At 42.8% G+C, this 25,660-nt stretch overlaps 1 protein-coding gene across 15 annotated transcripts in view; it reads left to right on the top strand.

Annotated features, from left to right (window-relative positions):
* LOC115150870 (forkhead box protein P1-B) overlaps positions 1–25,660 on the top strand; it is a 203,327-nt gene that overhangs the window by 138,538 nt on the left and 39,129 nt on the right. For 11 of the 15 annotated variants that reach the window (XM_029694641.1, XM_029694634.1, XM_029694633.1 and 8 more), the window contains 2 exons: positions 6,176–6,292; positions 25,261–25,398. In XM_029694641.1, coding sequence (XP_029550501.1) covers positions 6,176–6,292; positions 25,261–25,398 — 255 coding nt within the window. Of the gene's footprint in view, positions 1–5,749; positions 5,820–6,175; positions 6,293–16,127; positions 16,312–18,578; positions 19,057–25,260; positions 25,399–25,660 lie in introns of those variants that run through there. The other 4 variants (XM_029694645.1, XM_029694646.1, XM_029694644.1 and 1 more) reach the window with 4 other exon arrangements.

Below are 25,660 nucleotides of genomic sequence, written 5' to 3'. Positions count from 1 at the left end.
TATTTTTGCCATCTGTTGTTAAGCTGCTGGCTAAGCAAGCCTGGAGAATCCAAACAAACCGGCGGCACACAGCAAACGGAAGCTGTCAGGCCTGCATAGCTGAGCTGACCTCCCTGGCTGCCGGTCACACTGCTGTACCAGGCTCCGAGTGGAGCGCTGGGCCCAGACGGGCCCGCCTGGTGGGCCACTGTTTACTCTCCGCTCTGCGCCTGCTCCGTGCCCCCTCCTCTCTCTACCCTCTCTCTTTCTGTCTCCCTCCTCCTTTCCCTCCCTTCACTCCCTGCCGTCCATCATCAGTCCCGCTCCACACACCCCTCTTCCATCCACACTCATGTTTAAAAACTTAATTTTCTACCCTGTTTTTCTTTCACTCCATTTTCCCCCTGAAAACATTTGTCAAGCCATTGCATTACCTGTTATGTGGAGAACAAACAAAATGGGATTTTTTATTGAAGTCAGCTTGCAACTTATATAATTGCATGCTGTGCTTTATATTGTTTAAACATGGCAATTTGAAATGTTTAGTCTTGTCATAAATATTAATAGATTAGTTGAAAAGTGCAGCAAAGGAAGGGAATATAATGGTTTGAAGTGGGTATAAAACGTTGATTTATTTATGTATTCTACATGAATTAGTTTGGAAATCTAAACATGGGTTAGAGAGTGTTTTTCAGAGGGCCTGTAAAGCGTGAGGTTTGAACATGGGTACCTGTTTTCCATGTGGAGAGGCTTTTTGGAAATGCCATTAATGACATACTTACTGGGAATCCAGCCCTGCCTACTTTGCATTACAGATAAACGGCCATAGTATAAAAAAAAAAAAACGCAATTAAAATAAAAGACACAATCCTCCCGTTGCTTATCCGGTCGCATGTTTAAGAATTCTGTCAAATCAAAGGCATTTCGATTAAAATGACACTTATTGTTCACACTTATAAGTTCATTCCATTACTATATGTTTGCACACTCAAAGCCCTCCCCCTCCTCACCCAAATCCTCTTACTAGTTACAATGAGTGTCAGTAACTTTCCCAGCTTCAACAAATTCACCACCAGTCTTACAATAGACAGCGTAATAAAATACAAATAAAGAACGGCTTTCCTATCCGTCGATCAATAGGAGGGAGTTCGCCTACTGTGCTATCGTCACACCAGGAGGAGCCAGAGAGAAGGGACCTTATTGCACAGGGCTGCAGCTAAGATGCAAAGGGCCTCTTGTTTGGATCAGGGGTAGGGGTAGAGCCGGGGCCATAAATGCCAGGTGAGTTGAGACGTGTGCTCTCTCACTCAGAGAGTTGAGCAGAGAACCTTGACATTTAGGCCATCACCACGCAAACCCATCGAGGCCTGAGACGGGGGGAGAAAGGTCTGTGTCTGCTGAGCAGGACTATTAAGAACTAACCTATTAGCTGGTTTTTTTTCTGGCTGTCTGAGAGCACTGGTCTCCTATCTAATAAACTCCAGCCACTGAGTAAACAGCCGGCACTGGACCCTGCTCTCCTCTACTCCTCCTCTCCTCCACCGCTCTCTGTTTCCCTCCAGTCTCCACAATGGCCACAGGGATCCGGTTACACCTGCGCACACATCTTCTAGCAATTAGGGGCAATTTGTTTGAAACCATTTCACATTCAAGGTCTTCCCTGGCGTTGGGGTCGGAGGACATTGGCGAGTCGGAGGAAATAAAGAGGGCTCTCTCCTGATGCGTCTGAGCAAACACACAAGACCAGACCCTCGTTTCATTTCTCACCACCCCTCTCCCAGTGGAGCCACCCTGAATGGAGCCCTCTCACTTTTCACACAACCACTCTCTTTGACCTGGCTCACATTTTTCTATTATTTGTCTGTCAGTTTGAAATAGAGGATGAGTGTTGTGGGTCTCCTCTCTGGGCGTAACGTAGCCTGTCGCTAGACTCATTATAACCAGCACATTTATATTCCTCTACAGTTGGACTTAAGTTATTTGCTATTTTTTATTTAGTTTACTCTAAGCCAACAGATTATGTAGAGATAAAGAAGTGCCCTTGGTCACATGTCCAAAATGTGCATACAATTACAACGTGGTTAAAGGTGCAGGGCTGAATCAAAGCGAAGACTTGACTCTGTGGTAATTCTCTGAGCAGGGATTTGTGTGGCACCCAGAGCTGGCTTAAACAGCAGGAAACCCAAAGCCTGTAAATAATGTGCAGACTGCATATAAAGACATCCAATACTCAGCCATTCCCTTATCGCTGTTAGATAGCACTGGGACATGAGAGCTGCTCCTTCCTTTATCAGAGATTATATTCACAAATATGGTGTGAAAGTATATGCAGATAAGGCAGCCGTGTTTATTGAGGCAGACCCGTTAAACACAAGGGAAAGTGTGAACTTTGAACACATTTGAAACAGAAAAATAAAAGAGGATTCCAAATGACAAGGACAAGGATACCAAATTGCATCGTCTTTGTTGACGATAAGACCTTGTCTGATCCTGGAGGGTGTTTTCTAATCAAAAGTTCCTGAAGGATTTTTACTCTGTACGTTTGTGTGTGTGCGTGTCTGTTTAAATACTGTAGTTTTCCTTGTCCTAGCTCATACTGTACAGCTACAGCTTAGCCTGTACTACAAACAACCACAGCAGGACATTCTAAGGAACCTTCTCCAGTTGAACCTAGGCCTACATATACGGATTTGGCACGTACAAATATCCGAATCCGATTTGAGAAGACTCATGTTACTCATGCGATGTTTTGCCAGTTAGAAATATACACAGTTCATTCTGCTATGGTTTTATACATTAGAATAAGTCCAACTTTAATAAGTGTATCAACCCTAGTTAATTCTAGAAACATACAGTATTCCCCCACTTAGCATTACATCTGCTTTTCCCTATAGCAAGATTGGCTCCTGTTCCCTTTGCAACTTAGTCACCATTATCTGTTTTGAGCAGTTTTTGTATCTGATCAGTTCCACCTAATATGTCTCTTGATTTGTGCTATTGTAGTGCCCAGACAACATGCTGTTCTCCTCATTTCTCTGCTCTTTAGATGCTCCGGCCTGTCATCCGCTGGCAGTTTATCGCAGGCGTCTGGAGCTGCTTTTAGACTTGTACGTCGATCAAGGCTCAGTACCTTTGAATGTGAGATCAAAAAGAGATGAATTCCAGGGAAAGAGGGGAGAGAGAGAAGAGGGAGAGAGAGAAGAGAGCGAGAGAGAGAAGAAGGGCTGTGTGTGAAGAGAAGAGTGGGTGCTGTGTAAACATCACAGTGACAGCTCACAATGGGTTATTTTAGCACGGTATTAGGCCTCTTCAAGGCAGCCAGCTACAGTCGCCTTGTTAAACAACAAATCATTCCTCAGCCTCTAGCCGGCCTCACCTCGGAAACACTCTGCATAGGTTCCCCAGCTAGTCCGTTTTAGCTCGTTATTTTTCAATAACGACAAAGTCATTTTGACTCATCCTGTGTCTTTTGCTCTTAAAACAATTTTACAACGTCATTGGGTGAAACCGAGTGCCTAAACGGTCTGACTAATAAGTGATTATTGTCTCCTTGTATTTTCTCACTTTTGTCAAATATAAAAGTATTAAATAGTTTCTAGTTGATGATCAACGTGAGATCAACTTGGAATAAGGAGAAAATACAGTGTTGCGTTGCAGTGTCACGGTTACTGTGTTTCTGCTGATTGATTATAGTGTAATGTAGGCTTTTTTCCCATTTTCATTGGTCAATGGTCCCCAGAAACGTATATCTTCATCCACGACTGTCTGGAACTCCCATGATATCCTGTTGACTCAAGTATCCTTGTTCCAATACCCCCCTGTTAGTAAACCAGACGCATTACACCAAAACATCTGTGTGTCATAAGTTAGAGAAGACGTTTGAATGTTGCCCTGTAGTAATCCATGGGCTTGGCTTAAACGACTCTGTGCTCTGTTGTGCCATGCTACCTCACCAGGTAAAGTCATTCTCTCTTAGAATAAGAACCTGCTCTCCTCTTTTCCGTTATACAGCTCTGTCATTTGTGTTCTATTCTCTATTAAACTCGACTTCCTGCTGCTCATTTTACATAAGTACTGTAGGCAATGTGTATATAGCTTTTACCCATCAACTAATACTTACCTACGACTTGAGCTCATTGTATTACGTTGCTCTTGTGCTGGATTTCTTAAGTGTTAGTAGAGCTGGTGATGATAAACCGAAAGTTAGCGATACCGACCAAACCGATCACTTGTTATAGGCATTTTGCTGATATCGTTCATTACGATAAGTAGCCTGTACTAGAGAAATGTGAAGTTTGAAATGAAATAACTTTGCTAATATGGCTGATTGTTAATGGAACAATTGATGGCTACAACCATCAAACTAATAGTAGTGCCAGTCTCACCAATGTGTCGGAGGAAACACCGTTCACCTGACGACCGCGGTCAGCCTGCAGGTGCCCGGCCCGCCACAAATCCTCTCCTAACCCGGGCAATGCTGGGCCAATTGTGCACCGCCCTATGGGACTACCAATCACGGCCGGTTGTGATACAGCCCGGGAACGAACCAGGGTCTGTTATGACGCCTCTAGCACTGCAACGCAGTGAGCTCGCCCCCTAGTAGTAATTGTTTAATGGATGATTAAAAACAAACTGTGTTGCACATTAAATATATACTTCGGGATTTTGGCAGTGAGGCCCTCTATCAACTTCCCCAGAGTCAGATGAACTCATAGATACCATTTTATGTCTCTGTGTGCAGTAAATAGCGCTGTACCATTGCTAGCTAGTGTTAGCGCAATTCCTAACTAGCGTTAGCATTAGCTCTGGAAACTACCTCTAACTTCTTTCATACTGGACACAGAGATACAAATGGTATTCATGAGTTCTGTCACAAGAAAAGGGTATACTTTCTTTATGAATGTGTGGGCTTGAGGGTTTCCTCTCACGAGAGAGAGAGAGAGAGAGAGAGACACGCCAGGAGAGTGGCCTCTGTAGCCTGTGGTCATATTCTTGCCTCATGATGTCATCCCACAGGCCTGTGTTAGAGAGGGGTCAACATATACACACAGACCAGCGCACAGCTGTTTGCCCCCGCGTCTGAGCTGAGCTCCCCTCTCATCTGTTCCTTTATAGAGCTTAAACAGGCCTACAGATCAACTCCTTATCCTATCACTCTCTCTTCCGCTTTCTCTATAACTCTTTCACCATACCCTCTTCCTTCTGATATTTCACTTTCATACAATATTTCACACATTCCTCTTACTCTTTCACACGTTTCTTTAACTTTCCATCTTACATCCTCTGAGCACCTCCCACCTTTTTCTTCTTCAACATACCGCTTTTAATTTGACTCCGTCTGGCAATCAACCCAGCTTATCAAATAATTGACTTGAGGACTATAACTCTGCTGTGTGAGATGGGCTTGGATGTGCCCCCGACTGTTTGTTTAAGTTTGTTTAATTGTGGGAGTAAGCGTCTGAGGAACATGGAAAGAATGAGCCCAGTTATTTACTCAGATGTTTTACTGGTGTAGGTGTGAGACTGGCGGCTCACTGTGGGAACACGCGCTTGCTTTTCTTGGTATCAGTGTGGTTTTCATGACCACTGTTTTTCCCAGCTCCCCGGCTTTGTTTGTTCTGGATGGCATGTTTGATTATTTATCGTAAGGGAAAAGGGAGTAGCTGGAGCAATAAACATGTGACTGCACTGTATTTTGTTTTCCACTGAGAAGGCCGTGTCCTTTAACAGATATTTGGAGCAGCAATAAACCTTTTATTTGCTTTCTGGAGAGGTGGGGGGGTGGAGGGGGACAGAGGGAGAGGAGGATCAAAAAGCACCGATCTCTTTATCTGTTTACTGTAAGTGCCACATATCAACAGAAAAATATTTTCACTGGCCGGTTGCTATTGATTTTTGTCCCTTTTTATCCACAAGTTTGTTTTGTCAACTGATTCTTGTTTGTGCGTTGAGAGGAGACTATGGAAATGTGTTTGAACGAGGCGTGGATGGAAAACATTTTTCTAATGTCCGTTTTGTTTCGTTGTCCATCTGCAGTCCGAGAACACGTTGTCGTTTGGGTTACATCTGTTGTGTTAAAAGCATTACGATTGGTCTCAAGAAAACGGTTGAGCCCCAAGACACAATAAAATATCTGCTTTTAGTTTGAATGTTGTTCCTTTTTTTTAACCCACCATCATTTTAATCTCTATTCCAGGCTCTCCAAGTGGCTCGACAGATCCTTCTACAGCAACAACATCAACAACAGCTGCAGCCTCAGCAAGGCACCGGTCTAAAATCCCCCAAAGGCAGTGAGAAGCAGCCAAGTCTACAGGTACTACAACACACTCTCATACAGTATTTCATGTTAACAACATGCAAACGGTATTGTTTGCTGTTGCACCAGTCAACTGTCATATTGTTACTTCCTGGTTGTAAACCTCAAGACAAACACAAGCAGTTGGACGGTTGTAAAAGTCACTTATTAAGTTGAACAATGGAGTGCTGAACTTTCTTGATCTTTTCTATGGTACACGGTGTGCTGTTTTCTTTCTGTCTGTCGGGGGGGATGCACCAGGCAACCTGCATAAACAGGAAATTAAGAGAGGCAGAGCGAGTGACGGTTGTAGACCAACCACGCTCGTGTGTCTGTGTGTTCGTGGGTGGGGATTGCACTGGTGGTCAACAACATACATTTCAGACTGTGACACTTTCATGATATTACTATGTAGAAAAGACAGGATTGTATATAGCCTAGACTCACAGAAATCAGCTTCTGAGAAATATTTATGTATTCTATTTTTTTTTTTACATTTTTTAAGCCAAGGCAATAATGCACACATGCAGTATTTGTGTTGCGGGTCGAGACCTGTTGTAGCAGTGATAAGTATGTGATAGATGGATGAGTGGCCTGTTTATAGGAAGGAGAAAGGAGGAGAAAAAAGAGGATAAAGACAAAGAGGATAAAAGGATGAGAGAGGGGAAGATGAGGTGAGGGTTCCAACTCTCCAGCAGAGATCTGAGCATGGACATGCTTTAGGAGCTATTTGGTCTCTCTCTATCTCTCTCTCTCTCTCTCTCTCTCTCTCTCTCTCTCTCTCTCTCTCTCTCTCTCTATCTCTCTAACACTCACTCACTCTCACTCATATTGAGGATCAACTGTTTTCACCACTAGCAGGAGGGGGCACCAGGGAGCAGACGGGGTGTGCGGATGTGGTGGGGGGTAAGAATTAGAGGGTAAGGGATGCATGGAATTTATTTGGGTAGGCTTTGTGATTTTTCATCTTTTCTGCTTTTGAATAGGAACAGCTATCCGTATCTGATGCAATATTTACGTTAATTTCAGATCAGCAGTTTCAGCTGCCTCAGATGCGTATCTTTGTTTGAACAAGGAGGGGTTGTTTGTTTCAGTGTGAAATTGCAAACGACTTCAGGGCATATTTGGTAATTAATACGAAGGCCTGTTCTGTATGTGTGTGTATATCTAATATTTAATACCCCCTTTCCCAGAGGAGGTCCTTTTTAATGAGCTATTGTTGCAGCTAGGTCTAATGTCAGGTAGTGAAAGAGGCTCTTTGTTGTGCAGATGTCTCAGGAATAGCTCCGGTGGATGAAATATGACTGTGCTGACCTTTCAGTTGTGTGCGTATTTGTCAGGATTCAAATAAGTTGAAAGGATCAAACTAAACACTTTCCCGAGTCAGGCTGGGAATTGTGCAGCAGAGGTCAACAGTGGGGTCCACATGGAGGATTCCAGCGTACAGCCAGTTGTTGGTACGTAGTGAAGTACTAGACCATCTCCCGCAGACAAAGACAAAATTAAAATTCTAATTTATTAATGTATACAGAGATCTTGCCCAACCTGTCACTCAGCTATTGAAAAGAGAGCCGGGGCCTTTTTTCTCTTCTCCCTGCCCAGTACTTGTGAAGAGCACAGGCTGGCTGGTCATACTATCTAAATAAAATGCTAAATTGCCTCCTCTGTAGTGTTGTAGGCTATGTAACATTTTTCCTATGTTGAAACTGTCATAATGAAAAGCCACAAGTCCACAAGTGTTTATTTATCTCAGAATAACAAACTCCCTTAATTAAATACATAAATTCAATGGCTGTGTTCGTACATAATCAGAATGTGTGTGTGTGTGTGTGTGCATCAGTTTATAATATATTTGGTCTTCCTGCAGTGGAGCAGCTTCTTTATTCAGACACTTTAGCCAGAAGGACACACCCACACAGAGAGAAAGCACTAGAAGACCCCTTTAGAGCAACAACATTGGCATTCTCCACAGCATACTTGGGGATAATGATTTTTGTATTGAGTTGGAACAGGTCATCAAAAGACATAATACAACAATTATGAGCTGTGTAGTAAGCTGCCACCCCTGAAAAGCACCTGATGTGTAGAGCTGTGTTTAGCTGTCTGCGGTGAGGGGCCATTCATCTTGGCAGTCTCCCCATTAGACAGAGAGAGATGCATGACCTCTGTGACTCACTCCAATTCATTTTATTCAAGTCAAAAATAATGAAGCGCAGAATATCTGAAACATCAGAAAGAAATGACCTGCATGGAAGCGGGGAGAAAAAAATCAAGCACGCAGGTGAATCCTTGATCAGCATGAAATGGCTCTTTGGTTTTATATGTCGAAGAAGAGGGGGTGTTTTCATCTCCAACCCCCCCCCCCCCATGAAACTTGTAGACAAGATGCCGCATGTCCTGCTTGTATACAGTTACCCAGGGTCTTTAATCAGACTAAATCATACAAACAGCTGTTAGCAGGCTGGAGAGCAGCGTAACATACTTGACTGGTCAAAAAGCGAGTAAATTACTGACAGAATTGACACATGTAATTAAAAGAGTCCATGCCACTTTACCTCGCGCTTCACACCTACAGTGGCGCGGGACGAGAGCAAGCAACTCCCACCTCGCTAATTAGCATTATCAGTGAAATGGTAGGGTTTGACTCATTAGTTCCATGTGCATTTAATTAGAGGCTGGCTGAAATTGGATTTAACTTATTACTTTTTCATGGATCACTTTCTTGTCATCACTTCAAATTGGATTGCGGCCCCAGGTAACTAATTATGCCAGCCGCAGGATCAGGAGTGGAGAAATAGGTCATTAGGAACAACACTGTCGGACCCTCGCTGATAGTCCACTCACACCGTGGAGCGAGAAGGGGGTAAAAAAAGAGTCTCATTTGTGGCATTTCTTAGGAGCCTGCTCAGTTAACTGCACCACGCTGCAAGGCATCCTGGGTCGACACCCAGCGCCTACAGTGGATTATGTGACATGAAGCTGGGCTGAAGATGTTATGTCAACATGGTTCCTGTGCCATCTGTGTAATGCCCAGATTAGACTTGTTCTGTTCCAGGTCTGAATGGTGGCCTTGATGGGCCTTCATTATTCATTATTCATGTCACTAGTACCATTAGGTACTGTTAGGTAGGCTGAAAACCATCCATGGTTCTCTATATGAACCCTCAATGAAGAAAGTTATTGGTATTGGCAGCTCAGAAAAGACAATCCTGAGAATGTGTGTGTATTAGGACTGGAAACAGAACATGTTAATGGGTTGACAAATGCCCAGTCCGCCTATTAGGCGTATTTTTATAATATTCTTGGTTGTAGACAGATTATTTGTAGCACAGGCAAATGCGTCACATAGGGCGGCAGACTACAGAAAAAAAAATCCCTTGTTGAATCTCTGCGTGTTCTCTGAAAGCAACATGTAAAGATCAGTTCTTTTCATATTTCTACTGAAGCTGAGTCCTTGAAGCTTGTGAGAAACGGAAAACAAGAAAAGAGAAACAGCTTTTTTATGGTTTCCTGACTTCCTCTGTTCACTGAAATGATGCGTTGGCTTCCTTTATATTTAAATGAAATGATCATGATTCGTCTGATAGGTCATCTTGTCAACATCCTCTCATCAATTTTGCGTTGAACATTTTCGTGATGTCAAGGGAGCAGTGCTTGTTATTCTTCAGAAATTGGCAAAATATGGAGGAGAAAAAAATCCAGGTGAAAATCTTACGCTCTCTCTCTCTCTCTCTCTCTCTCTCTCTGTATCTCTCTCTCTCGCTCTCTCTCTCTCTGTATCTCTCTCTCTGTATCTCTCTCTCTGCATCTCTCTCTTGCTCTGTATCTCTCTCTCTCTCTCTCTCTCTGTATCTCTCTCTCTCTGCATCTCTCTCTCTCTCTGTATCTCTCTCTCTCTGTATCTCTCTCTCACTCTGTATCTCTCTCTCTCACTCTGTATCTCTCTCTATCTCTCTGTATCTCTATCTATCTCTCTCTCTCTCTCTCTGTATCTCTCTATCTCTTTCAGTCTCTCCCAATCTCTGTTATACACCATTGTGCACAGTCTCACAGAGGGCATCTCCAGGTCAAAAGTTAATCTTTTCAGTTTTACATGAAGAAAGCCTTTTAAATTCTGCCTCCCCTTCGCCGCTCAAATCCTTCATTTGTTGTCTTTGGGGCAGCGTGTGACAGAATGCAGGGGCCAAATCTCAATCTGACAGGGGATGAGAAGCCCCTGGCTTTCTCTACTTCTGTTTTTTGTAGTAGACCCATGGCATTGTCCTGACACATGCACACTACAGCGCGCCAAGCTGTAAGTCATTAGGCTGCCGGGCCGGGGCCTGCCGGCTGGACCTCAGCCAGGGGTCTGATGCGATCAGAGGCGGCGATCAGAGGCGGCGTTCCGAGGCGCTCCCTCCCGCAGCCCAGCGGCCCTGTGGCCCAGAGGGCTATCCGTGGTGGCGGGCGAGGCGACAATGAGCCCGGGCTCGGCTCACTTTGGCCCCCTGCCCAAACAGGAAGGCCAGCTGAGATAACGGGACAATGGAGGTGAGCGCATCCACTCTGTGATGAGCGCCCAAGGTGTGGACCCCAAATGAGCCAGGTTTCCCGTTTTAAACAGACATGTTTAGGTTCAGACGATCAAGGCCAGTGTGGTTGGATACTCCTTTCAACAGTCAGTAAACAGGGACTAGGTCTACTCCTTGTTTTGAACTGGGATTGAAATGGGAATGTTCTGACAGATACTGTGTTATTAGAGAAATCAATATTTTTCATGTTCAACAGCACAGTTAAAGATGTTTTTTAGGTCCAGAATCAAATCACATATGTCTGTGGGTGTGTATGTAAGTGATGTCTCTGTCCTTTTGTGTTTGTAAAAGCTCTCAAGGTGATGTGGTAATGAATTCTTATTTGATGTCTTTGTTGCTTTGAGGTGATTTAATTCGCCAGGAATGATCAACCCAACGCTGATCCCTGCATCCATGTGTAACCAGGGATCAGGATGTCTTTTTCACCGCTTGTTTTTCTTGTCATATTGTAAAAATGTATTATGTGTACTGTATATATTAGAAACAGGTTTGGATAATTCGGTCAGAATGAAGTCATCCCTTGTATTTCCAGGCAGTCTGTTCCAGCCTGTTAGTAAGCCTCAGCCATCCGATGACTGTCGGCCTGACTCCAGTCACAGGGCTTTAAGCCACTGCCATTTTCAGGAGCTTTTTATGCTGAGGCCTGATGTTTCCCTTCAAGCTCTATCCCCGTCTCTCCCTCCCCCCAAATCTTGTATCTTTAAATCATTCTCCGCCACAGTATCTTGATGACAGCCATGTGTTGTTTGGAATGATTCACTCCCCCTTTAGGGGGATAATGGGTAGATGTATGGACTGTGAGGACAGAGCATTCATATCCATATAAAAAAACATCCACTCAAGTATCTCCTGCATCTCTACATTTATCATAACCGTTATTTAACCAGGTTAGTCTCGTTGAGATAAAAATAGAGACCTAGACCATGACAGCAGCATCAACACATCAGTATCAGACAATCAGGCACATGACATCAACCAGATGAAAATGTCATCATTACAATAAGCAGTACATCAGTAACGAACACGTACATGACACAAGTCAGAAAAACATCCGAGGGCAATAGGTCAAGCGTCAGAGCTTCACAACTATACAATTGTACTTTTTTTTTTTTTTTTTTTTTACTCCTCTAGGGACTTCAGGTCCTGGAGTTTTAAGTTGGCTTGGAGGGAATTCCAAGACCAAGGCGATAACTGATGAGCATTCTTAACTGATGACTATAACTGACGCTTAACTGACCAGCATGCTTCGCAGGATTAAAATCAGGCCTATTGTGTACACAGATAGTTTTAGTTAGTGTTATCTACTCACCTTGTTTTACTCATATGGTCTTTAGAGGGGGTGTACATTCCTGAAAACATGCATGAGAGATGTTCTGAATTGAATGACACACCATAGATACTTATATTCGTTTTGGGCACTGAAGAGTACGTGTTTATAGTCCACGCCCTGGTAATTCATGTAGCTATGACTTGTTTCTGGATACCAAATACTTGGCACGGATGCACTCGAGTGCCCAAAATGTACTCAAACTAAGTATTTTTACCATGTTGACATAATACTGTTTGATAAAGATGACTATTTGACTGCTCATTCCATTTGGCATCATTCAACTATAGGATTTGTTTTTTTCCTCAATAAAATGTCATAGTAAGGCACTGTACTTCTTTAATATAGTGTCTGATTCAAAATAACTCTATATGAATCAATCGCGAAAGAATACAGCACAAAAGTTCCCCACCCCCTAAAGTAATGTTGCACATCGCTGCAGATGTTCTTGTTTTGACTAAGCGAAAACCACAGCAGACAGAACACAAAGAAACACAAACTTCGCCCTATGCTGGCTGGCATATCACCTCAGGAAATATTTATCAAATACAGACCACAAATCTCCTGAGTTAACAATGTGTTCTTCAATACCTGAAATTAAAAGTAAATATCCAAACCAATAACACAAATCCTTGTAACACAGGGTAACAGGCATAGGTTACTGGTAACTTTCAAAGTTTACCAGTAAACTACTAGAAGTTTGGTAACTTAAGTTTTTGAGGGGAATTTTATCACATGACATCTAGTGGCCTTTTGGGGTGTCTGTAATTATCTCTGGACCTCTGTGTAGCCTTATCACATGTAAAATATATACAATCATTAAATAAGATTTTTTGTCAAAAAAAGTATATATAGAATGACAAAGCTGTAAAACATTATCCTAAATAAAAACCATCAACTTAGGGAATACCATTGGTGTTTAATATGAGGGTTTCAGCATGAAATATCCTTTGTATAATGTCAATAATATGTCTTTGTTGTAAATGTTTTTGCGCCAAATCGGTGGCAGTTGTGAAAAAATACAATATTTGGAGAGTTGCAGAGTTAATTGAAAATAATGCTATCGTTGATTTAGATGCTTTTTTCAGTATGGTCTATCCACTAAACACTCATGGACAATATGGACACAGATATTTAAAAAAAAATGAACATTATATATGAATAAAAATGTTTGGATTTTCAAGTTCAGATGAACTTTTAATTAACAAAATTACCGAAAGTTCTGGTAACTTCGGTAAATTACCAGTAGTTTGGCAACCCTAAACAGACGTGACTAAAGGAGTCCGCATTCCCATCCGAAACAGTTCGTTTTCGTCTTCGGCAAAGGTTTATTTGGCCGAAGTCAGTAGCTGAAGTCTACGCCCCTTCGTTGGTGATTGGTCAACAGAAAGGAATCTTCAACTAAGTTTTTATTGTCATTCAGCGAGAGACTAATTATTTTCATGCAAATGTTTTCACTTGAGAAATACTGCAGAAGACATCGTAGTTAGAGGTAAATTCTTATTGACACAAATGCGAAAATGAATGACAGATTTCATTAGTACTGACTATTTTGAGGCTACAGCATCTCAAGATGGACAAACAGTACTATTGACGCTTTTTTCGCTTTTCTCTCTTTCTCCTGCAACATGTATAATTTTTAGGTCTGGCATAGATCACATTTTACATTGGACATAAAGTTACGACCCACTTATGACCAACTGGTGCAACCAGCCCCTAGATCTGTAAACGATGATTTACTTTTCTCAGACGAGGGAACCCAACAATGTTTGTTTTCTCATGATTAAAGTTAAGTTTACAAATTCTTTTCAGTATAAGGAAAAAGTTTTTGTATACAGTTTATATTTTTATTTGAATTGTAAAATTAGTTAGATATATCTAGATACTGTATGTATTATACCAATGTTGATATGGCTTAGAAGGAATGTATTCTCCCACTTTGTTTATTAATAGGGGCTGTGTAACGTGAACTGCGTCATCGTCTTTAACCCCAGAACAAATCCCTAGTCAGAACACCAGACGTTAACTCATACTTTCACTGTAACTCAGGCAGGAAATTGAGTATTTTATTATGTCATCTCCTCACTGTGTCATACGCATAAAACTGAAAGCTCAAGGATATTGATGATCCTCTGTGTTGATAAAATGTGTTTGTAAAAATCTATATGTAACGATGTGATACATATGTGTAATTACTGTATACAGTGCAGGCTCAGGCAGAGGAGGAGAAGAGTAGAGTGGGAGGGGGAGAAAGGGGAGGCTTGAACTGTATATCTGCTAAATTTATCATGAGGCCTTTGGGAGCATTGAAATGAGAACAGTGACCTATTACTGCTAAGAAGGTGTTTTATTGAGAATATGCCGACATGCAACTCCAGGGAGATACTGGGGAGAAGAGTGTGCCCAGAGCCGATACCAGTGTGTGTGTGTGTGTGTGTGTGTGTGTGTGTGTGTGTGTGTGTGTGTGTGTGTGTGTGTGTGTGTGTGTGTGTGTGTGTGTGTGTGTGTGTGTGTGTGTGTGCGTGTGTGTGTGAGAAAGAAAATAAAGAGCTTTTTTTTCTTCTACTTAATTATTCACTAAGATATGTATTGGAATTGTCACTTTTGACACTTGAGGTTTCCCAGTCAATAATTGATATAGGTCACCCGTCTTAGCAAAGCTTCTTGTTAGTTATTAGCAGATGAAGGTAGTGGATTGTTAAGTACGGGCCGTGTTTGGTTTACCAGTGTATTTGTGAACTGGAATGTATTCCATGAGCCTTCATCCTCAGACAAACTTTTATAGACATTGATATGAGCAGTTTTGTTATGGCCATGTTTTTCTTTTTTTGTGTTTACTGACATGGTAATTAGCTGAGTTACGTGTTAATCCTGATTTTAAAGTATTATTTTAATGTCTGAAGTATTGCATAGTTATGGCACATCTGAAACAGGCTTGAATTGATTAAGTGTATTATCAGACAATACAGACCTATTTATCACGGTTTAAATATCATTATTTCAAAACCAGGAAAAATACATGTAGACGTGTTTTCAAATTCTATTATCTCTCGCCTGTGCAGTTCATACATATCCAGTAGGGGGCAGAGTCCTGTTCACCTGTTTTCTCTTTTATATACTAGGTGCACATGGGTGTTTAACCATGTGATGATATTATGACAGCTAATTCCTCTTATCGTGATTAAGTAGTAGTGATACTACCAAAGGTAGTACTATCTGTTGTGTAGTGAAGTATTAGGACAAATGGTTTTAGTAGTTTGTAGTGTCATCAAAGAGTACATCGAGTTTATTGCTTACGTTTACAATTTAGACACAAAGGGCAACATTTCTTTAAAGATCCCCTGGAAAAAGAAAGTGGTGATAGGGTCAATGGAAAAGCAGTTTCTTACTAAGTGCACACAAACTTAAAAAAACTAAACTAAAATAATCAACCAACACATTTATAATAAAAAAGCATTTATTTTAGACTGAAATGTTTGTGTATGGTATTGTCCCCCACCAAAAAATAAGCAGCAAAGCATCTCAATTGTTTGTTGGCTGTTTGTTGTTATCAGAATATAAAATGAGTTTGTCTCTTTGTCCTGGCGCTGTAAACAATTCCATTTACCAGAACAATAAAGCGTCTCATAGCAGGCTAGATTCTTTCTTTCAGCTGCATAGCTGTGTTTACTTATCTGTTGTTTAATTAAAGGGCCTCTTTTCTTCAGACGTCCATTGTTTCAATAGCGCGGCCGGAGTTTCAGCATGGGTCAAAGGGTTAACAGCCGTCAACTGTGGCTTTTTTTTTTTTAAAGGGGCCCCACACAAAGGCATGGTTTCACCTGCAGCTCGGCCTGAGGCTCCCTATTGTGTAGGCCATTTGAATTGATTATGTTTAGGGGGCTGGTTGTGATTGGTGGAGAAGGGCGTGGTTGATTGGATAGTTTTTTATCTTGTCAGCCAGGGAGCAACCTTGTGCGTGCAATCTGTCTGTATCCCGAGGAAGGCTGGAGACGCCACAGCACAGCAGTGTCCGCCTGCCTCTTTGCCTGCCTTCCTGCCTCTCATTCTCTCTCTCTCCATCGTGCTCCTCTCCGCTCCACTCCACACTGCACGGCCCAGCTCTCTGTTTACCCTGCCAGCTAAATGGAGTTTGTCAGGTTTGTCAATATGATTGATTCTGCAATTTTGCCAGCTTTCTTGTGTAAAACTTGACAATTTAATTTGTCCAGGGAAAAGAAAACAGGGCTTTTGTCTATCTGTTGTTGTTCTATCATTGTAATTGGTTCATTTTATCATGCAGTTTGTTTAAGGGGAGAACAGATCCAGGTTTTAGTGTGTTCCGTAGATAAGGACAGAGTACAGGCTTGCCCTGAAGGCTGTTACACTACAGGCATGTGTGATTTGTGGGGAGAAGCTGTGTTTTTAAAGATATGTGTTTACCTGCTGTTAGTTGCTGATGCCATTCAGAGATCGAGATTTTCCCTTTGCTGAAATGTGCTTCAACAAATGAAACGTTTTAAGTGTTTGGTTTATTTGTTTGTGTATTTAGTTACACTTTACATGGAGTTAACGCTTTACATTAACTTTAACTTTACATGAAGTTGCTCCTATGCCAGTTTAGATACTGTATGCTGTAGTAAATATTCCAGTTGTGTTGGTTTTGTTTACAGTACTGACACTGTACTAACCTGATAATCAGGATCTGGTACTTCAGTACGTGTTGTTGAAATATGGAAAGTTCTAGGAAAAGCAGTGGGGCATGTTTCTATTTTAGACTTGAAGTTGTTTATCACATATTAGTATTTAGTATATTATACATCCCAGTGTGTAGTAGGTACATGTAGCCCTCAGCTTCACTAGCGCTTGCTGTTGTTGTTTCGTGTAAAAGTGTTACATGAAATATTCACAGTTTGTGTGTGTTTTTTAAGCTGTGTGTGTTTGTGAGCTGTGTGTGTGTGTGTGTGTGTGTGTGCCGTTCAGACTTGGCTCTCTCTCCAGGCTATCGACAGTATTCCTGTCAAGTGAGGGAGGTGATGGGGGTGGGGGGGGTTGATCCTCTCCTCACTCTGTCACTTGAAATTAAGGGAGAGGGAGGCATAACTCTACATTTGACGTCGTCACTACGTAACCATTTTAGCCCGACTCAATCATTCTAAATGTCAGCAGCGACAGTTTTCCTGAAAAGTTTTTCTTGTGTGCGTGTGCCCACGCGTGTGTGTGTTGTAAAGGGGGTGGGGAATAGAAATGAGTGGTGAAGTTGAACCTCTCTACACCAACTTCCCCCTATTTCCCTGGTGGTACATTTGAACCCCACGAAACACCCCTTAGGTATTAGACTGAAGACAGTTATTGACTTTGTGGTGCTGGTTTAACTTTTAATGATGTGAGAGCCTCCAGAGTCTTCCAAAACGACATTTTCAATTAATATATTAATGCATGCTTTGAAAAGACCCCCGTTTTCCTCACTTTTAAGGCTAGTGTTTTCACCCTCTACCCCCTCTGCCATGTTTGTACTGAGCACCAGACTGTGTCTGAGGAGCCCTGGCGTTGGGAGGGAGCTTTCAGCAGCGTAGTGTGTCATGGTGGTAGAGTGCAGAGTGGCTGAAGGTGTCTGGCAGAGAACGGCCGGTGGAGGTACACATTAGATGTGAGGAAAGTAAAGTCTAAACAGCCAGTGTGCACCGTAATGCTGTGCAGCTGCACCGGCCGGGCTGGGGCTGCATTTTGGGAGAGCTGGAGTGCGAGCTGATTAGGTTGACAGTTTGTAATCAAAGTTGATTTATTGTTCATTAGTAGTGCATTAGCCCTTTCAGGCAGGGCCGTTATTTGTCCAGTGGCCTGTCAAGGCGAGAGGCTGCCAGCACCTGTCATTTCTAAACCATGACATACTGTAGGCAACCAGATATTACCCTGTACCCAGAGAGGGGGGCACGGGGCCAGCGAGAGCCCACAGCGCTCTGGGATATCCTTTACAGGACTGGCCACTGCTTTGCAGTGTGAAGTGAGTGAGGGGGAATAGTTTAGCGATGATATAGAAAACCACCAGCTGCTCTCTGCTGTTGCTGCTGACTCCTCGCTGGATTGAGGAACGTTTTGCTTGAAAAGAGCTTTTGTTCAGTTTCAAGGTGCATTACTGCTCAGCGCGCTTGTTCAAAGCGTGCCTCTATTTCAGATAGGCGGATGAAGTCAAGATGTTATGTATTTCATGGGTAGAGATAGTCAGTTAACAGTATGATTATATGGTGTATAGACAGTGATGGGTGTCAAAACAAAGTATAACTAGCCTATATTTGACAATTGTCCTGCACGACTACAACGTATTATGTGATACTGTGTTGATTGCTGCTGGGCTCCTCAAAGAAAAAAATAAATGCTTTATTTGTCAAAGTAGGTGTGGAATAATTCAGTAGGCAGTACCCAGATATAAGCAAAGGCATACGTGTTGGATCTCGATTTATCTCTGGAAGGCTTTCTCACATACTGTAAGCCAGCTGCTGACTTCTCCCGTTTTATTATTATTAATTGGCCACATGGTTTTTCTGACTCACAAAAGATGACAACAACACAAGCCGGCGTAAAAAAGCAACACAATTTGTGGCCCCTTGTCTGCCGCCATGGAAACAAGGATTAGGCTTGCGTTGCCGGTGTGCAGAGTATGGAAACAATCTGCATGAGGACGTCAGGCATTGTCTTTGGGTACATTTTCATTTGAAGGGGATTTTAAAGGCTGTGATCTTAATTAAATCTCAACTGACTCAAATAATGCATCTGAAGGCACGCAGTGTTGCGTAACGGTGCTGAGCTGGTAAACCATAAATCACGCACACAGAGGGACGCGGGAAGAGAACCGAAGAGGGGGTTCTGGTGTTGGGTGGGGACGCACGCGCCAGGTCTACGACAAGGTGAATGGGATGGTGAATGGTGCTATTGTAGGCAGTAGAGTTGTCATCACACATTCTATTTTTGTAACGTGTCTCAAACTTGCCTGGTAAGGGAAATGTCAGAACGTGTGAGATGTTATCAGTGAAAATGGAAACTGGAACCCTCATTTAAAAAAAATGAATAATTTGTGTTATCAACTTTGCTGGATTTCAGTGTTTTACATTTTTTAAGAAGTCACTCACTTCAAAACATAACTTGCGTAATTGTACACAGGTGTAGTGTCATAATTTGTGTTATATCACATCATTTTAGTGCACATAATCTTCGTGCAATACAGATGTATCTCTATCAGTGAATACATTGGAACATAAATACACTGAAAGAAATCATCCTCTAATTAAGTAATATACTCTTTCTACAGCCAACCACAGGAGATGGCCCCCAGTGATCATATTTAGCTGTGTGATGACTGTTTGAATAGCAGACACGTTACTGTTCCTCTCAATTCCTGAGACAGTGTATAGTGTGTGTGTCAGGGTGGGGACCATGCCCTCTGCTCTGTGCTCAGCAGTGGGCACCTGCAGTGGAGGCCTCCCTGAGTGTGGGAAAGAGCCGACACCACGCAGCTCAGCTGTTATAGTTAGGGTGAGAGGCTCGCTCACTTCTCTGTGTAGTTTGTTTGTTTTACGGAACGCTGGCCAAGCTTTGCTGAAAACGTGTTTGTTTGTGGTTTAAAAGTTAATTAAAATGCAATCTTGAGTTTTGTTTTTACAGTTGCCGCGTATCGTTTCGATCCCCTCGCAGAGTAGAAATAGCAAATGGGGAGAATATGTGACTGTGATTATCCTGTTTATCTGAACTGTAAACATTTTTTAAAGCAGCTTGAATTTGGATGACAGAGAAGAATTAGTTAGGGCTTAACTGAACCAGGATGGGTAGCTCTGTTGCCTTAGGTTCATCATCATGCATGTTGTAGTCTGGGACCTCATACATTGGTTATTGTTTAACAATAAAAATTATATATATATATATATATATATATATATATATATGAGAGAGAGAGATAATAGTAATACACACAAACAAAAATACACCAAAAATACAATGAAAGAAACAGATATTCTTTCATTGACCCTTTTTTCCCAGCAGAGAAAATGTGCTTGACACATTCTCCATACCGCTACCCACCTTCAATATTTCAATAAACCTAAACGAGTCATGAAAAAATGTGTCATTCCGATCTTGTCGAGGACTAATTATGTTCATGCATCACTTCAATGCAATGAAATCCTCATTTCGGAGACATTTTCATGCTCGAGATTATATGCTATTCAGGACGGAGCGCCGTTACTTTTACAATGTCTCAGGCCAAGGTAAACCAACAGCATCAAACAGGCTGGGTTCTATGATTTCTCAAGGGCTTGTTATTTTCTACTTCTACATTCTATTTGATGTCCTTACAAAACAAGATGACACCAGGGAGCAAGATATAAAAGTTAGATTTTTTTTTCTTCTCCTTTTCATCTAACCTGTTCCTTCATGGCCAGTTTAATATCAGCCATGGTCTCATTGAAGTTGGCCTCTTTTTCCTCTTTCTATTCTCCTTAATTGCCCCTGTATCACCAGGAGGGGGAGGGAGGCTAGCCTTATGCCTAGATCTGCTTCTCTCTCTCTCTCTCTCTCTCTCTCTCTCTCTCTCTCTCTCTCTCTCTCTCTCTCTCTCTCTCTCTCTCTCTCTCTCTCTCACTTTGACCTTTGCCTTCTGGGGGGAATGCTGGTTGGAGAGGGTCTTCATTAAGTGTGAATCAGTGAATGTCCGACGTCGTCAGATGTGTGGCCAATATTTCCTCATTAGAATATCATTTCCGTGCTTGTTCTCGATGGTGGCGCACAAAGCCGAAGTTGGCTTAGTGTCTTTTGAAGGAGGCAGTCCTAACCAGAGCAGAGGCTCCCATCACTCTGTGCTGTGCCTTCCCTTCACTCTGAACACGCTCTTGCTCTGTTCTCCAGGCAGCGCGGCGTCAGACGCTGCCTGCTACGCTGCCTGCTACGCTGACCTCGTCCCTTAGACAACTAAAACTGCATAGTTTCAGAATTGTTTTTGTAAATAGATTATATTTTAGAAATGTGGCTAACCTGTTGTAAGTTACTGTCATGATAATAATGACAGAGACGTAAGGGAGCGGTATTGCTGCTGTGTTTGCATTGGACAGTGGCATATGTGACAATTTAAGCTGTCACAGTTTGCATCTTTGAAAGCAGGAAATAAAACTAAAAATATATTTTTTTTTTTACCAGATTAAAAATAGCCTTAGTATTTTTTATAAATATCATTGTAGTTACATATTGTATAAAGTGATGCTCCAGAACTTTTGTATAATTTCAGCCATTCAATGGAAAGGTGGTGCTCATGATTTGTCCCCGTGTACTATGCCTTTCAATTGCGTTCTGTGTCGTCTATTTCGTATGATATGTTACGTCCTGCCAATAAATCACATGTTTTTTGGAGGGGCAATTCATGTGATATGTTATGAATCCAATTTGTACAATATGTTATGAATTTGTTGTGCTAAAGATTCTGGACTGCATGTTTAACTATATGTGTGAGTTCACATGCTGTATGGACTTTAATTGCGCGTGTGTGTGTGTGTGCGTGCGTGCGTGCGTGTGTGTGTGTGTGTTGGCCAGCAGACCTGCACTGGTATATTGCCTACAGTCACTCTGCAGCTGTGTGAGAATGTTCCAGGCTTGAATGTTTATGTACGCGAGGCACCTGGAGAGCGCCACACCTTACTGAAATCCATAAACGTCATCTATTTCTGGCATGCCCAGAATGTCCTCTTTTTCACACCCGCATATTGGTGTACAAGTAGCTGCTCAAAGAAACTCTCCTATAAACTCTCCTATCCTCTATGAATTAACCAGACCGACAGAGAATTGTCCCTCAGACTCTCTTTATATGTACATATATTTCTTTGAATCATCTGGGGTCCTGATGTTAACCAGAGATAAGGGAGTGTGCCATATGGAGAGTGTTCTAAATGGAGACTGGCGTCCCGTGTTTGCGTTAAATAGGCATGATACACCAGCCAGGGCCATATTTTTCACTTAAAGTGCTCCCTCCCACCCTTCTCCTCAATAGCTGCCTGTCTTAGGCAGATTTTCACTCGTTCAACACAGGATTAAATGGTAGTAGTTACAATGATCAATAGGTTAAGAACCGTACAATCCCTCTCGCTGCTAATGACCTCAGTAGTAATGGGTAATAAAATGTTAGCTGTAATAGCCTCTTGCCGGGGCTCTGCCTGCCGTCTATGGGTGTCTAGCAGTAGTTACAGTGAACCAGACCCCGCGATCATGACTGGGAGAGGTGTGGAGCTTCCTGAACCAGACCCCGCGATCATGACAGGGAGAGGTGTGGAGCTTCCTGAACCAGACCCCGCGATCATGACAGGGAGAGGTGTGGAGCTTCCTGAACCAGAACCCGCGATCATGACAGGGAGAGGGGTGGAGCTTCCTGAACCAGAACCCGCGATCATGACAGGGAGAGGTGTGGAGCTTCCTGAACCAGACCCGGCGATCATGACAGGGAGAGGGGTGGAGCTTCCTGAACCAGACCCGGCGATCATGACAGGGAGAGGTGTGGAGCTTCCTGAACCAGACCCCGCGATCATGACAGGGAGAGGTGTGGAGCTTCCTGAACCAGACCCCGTGATCATGACAGGGAGAGGTGTGGAGCTTCCTGAACCAGACCCCGCGATCATGACAGGGGGAGGTGTGGAGCTTCCTGAACCAGACCCCGCGATCATGACAGGGGGAGGTGTGGAGCTTCCTGAACCAGACCCCGCGATCATGACAGGGAGAGGTGTGGAGCTTCCTGAACCAGACCCCGCGATCATGACAGGGAGAGGTGTGGAGCTTCCTGAACCAGAGGATGTGTTGCTCAAGGTGTAATTTTTTTTTTTTGGAAATATGAAATGAATTGAATGAAATTCCAATGCAATTTGTAATGGAATTGTCAGTTAAGTGTGAAAGTGTTTAAAATATTGTGTTAATTCTATTTCTCTACACTGGATCTCTACGTTAGACTCTATAAAACATGTACTATTGAAGATGCATAATAAAAACGGTTAAATACATGTGAAAATAACCCTGGCTACGTTTACTGCCCGTAAAGTAGAGCATGTCAAATCTAAAGTAGATCGTTTCCCTCATGTAATTTAATATAAAACATCAAAGAAGAGCCATTATTATTTATCCTTGGTGTGTGAGGTAATTGTCAGTGGTGCTGAGGCTCTTTTTTTTTTTTTTTTTTTTTTTTTTTTACGGCAGGTCTATATCTATCGCATCACGTAGAGAGCTTATACTGTAGCGAGACACGCTGCCTGGTTGACCTTCAAAATAGTTCATCAAAATTAGTGATGCTGAGAAAAAAAGGACATCAGTGTATAATGACTGTGAAATTAGGAACGGGAGCCTTGGCTATGCAAATGACAGGACAAGCCATATGAAAAAGTCAAGCTGAACTGCATATTAAGACGTAATACAGGAGGAATTAATATTGCATTTTCATCCTCTCACCGCTTCGCATTGAAAATGAGAAATGTTAAGTGCATTGGGTCTTGGGTGGAGCAAAACCTCCTCGAGTTTCCCCTACAGGAGGACAAAACGACTCTAATCGCGTAACGCAGCGCGGAGCACCTCTCAAAGAAGTTTACAGAGAGCGTCAGCGCCAGTGTCCTGTTTAACACTATTGCCCTTTCCAGCACCGTGGGAGTACAAGCTGCTCATTATGACCCGTTTTGGTTTTGTTTTATGTTCCAATGTGGAAAAGGAATAAGGTGATATGCATGCAGGTGTCAGAGAACACCCCACCTGCTAGATAGATTCTAAACAGCTACATTACATTCAGAGATGCATGAAAAATTCAAAGGGCCGTCATTAGCAATGAGGACGCGGTACAATTTGGGTAACCTTGGCGAAGACAGACTGTCACCCCTAATGTCCGCTCTATCAGCCGGGCGACATTAGCCTCAGAGACGCAGAGCACAGTTTTACCACACAATCACACACACACACACACACACACACACACACACACACACACACCGAGCGGCATGTTAACAGTTGCAAATGTGAGACGCTATTAAATATATCTCGGTAGCTGTTTGTCACTAAAATGTCAGCGAAAGGGGCTTTTAATGGTATCGCACATCATAGCAATGAGTGGCAGCATCCAGACACTCTGGGAAGTCACAATGCCACCGGAGCAATTAAGGCAGCCTGACAACTGTGGGGCTCACTCATTGTCATAACAAATCACTTGTTTTGAAGAGTCATCCACTCACACCTTTTTGTTGGAGTTAGTTAAGGGCCCGTGTCAGAGTGAGCCCTCCTCGAGGCATGGCGCCAGCTTTTTTATTTGTACGTTAAAGAAATTGCTGTTGACAATATTCTAATGAAATGCTCTCGTATGTACAAAAGATATGTATTGTAGCCTACAGTGGGGGGGCCTATCTTTGCATGTTCTGCTGTTTGCAGATCACCCCAAATGATCAGCTTGAGAAAGCATCAAAACAGAAGCAATCAACCGCTGGACAGCCGTGTGCTAGGTGTGTGTTTCTGGAGAGGGCTGTGATGCTCAAGGTCAGAGCCTGTAGTAGATTCTCCACAGGCTTTACTGCAGGCCTGGCTGTCACGTGTCATTACAGCTCAGGGGGTGTAGCATCTCTAGCTGTGATGACACTCCTGGTGATTTATCCAGTACAGACCAGAGGGGTTGAGTGGCTGGGCCATCCTTAGCTGTCTCTTTTGAGTAGCTGTTGCAGTGTGTCTAGCCCCTGACAATTAGTCTGGTTGACCTGCTGTAGTCTTTACCATCTCCGCTTGTTGTGCTGTTGTCCCTAGTTACCATAGCCACAAAGTCAAAATGGCTACATCATAAAAATTCTAACATTTAATTTACGTTTGTGCTTAGGCATAAGGTTAGCAGTATTTAAGAATAGAAATTGTAGCAATAGGCGGGGTTTAGACATCATTTTGACTTTGTGGCTGTGTTAACTAGTGACAAGCTTGTCCTCCAGTTCCCTTTCTTTGCTGTTGTCATCTAATCCTATAAAGCATGTGTCCTGGCCATGTCTGTCTTTTGCTGTACCACTGTCTCTCTCATAGACCAGGTTAGTGACTGATCTGTCCTTAATGTCTCCTCTGTGCATCTCTTCTAGGTTCCAGTCTCAGTGGCTATGATGACACCCCAGGTAATAACTCCCCAGCGGATGCAGCAGATCCTCCAGCAGCAGGTGCTGAGCCCTCAGCAGCTCCAGGTGCTCCTGCAACAGCAGCAGGCCCTCATGTTACAACAGGTGAACGCATAGGACACACACACACACACACACACACACACACACACACACACACACAGTACATAGAACACATCAACATCCCCACACCAACTACCATTGAAAAGGGAAAGATCGACAGGGCACTAGCATTCCCTCTGAACATGAGACTGTACCAAATAGAGAACAGCCAGAGTGTTGAAAGTATCCCACGGCCCACTGCTGAGTTTAGCAGTGGGCCTGATGGATTGATTTCTTTGTTAACTCTCACTCAGACGTAGCTCCC

This window comes from Salmo trutta, chromosome 16 (genome assembly GCF_901001165.1).
Source record: "Salmo trutta chromosome 16, fSalTru1.1, whole genome shotgun sequence".
Taxonomy (NCBI): domain Eukaryota; kingdom Metazoa; phylum Chordata; class Actinopteri; order Salmoniformes; family Salmonidae; genus Salmo; species Salmo trutta.
This window is presented reverse-complemented; position numbering and strand designations above follow the sequence as displayed.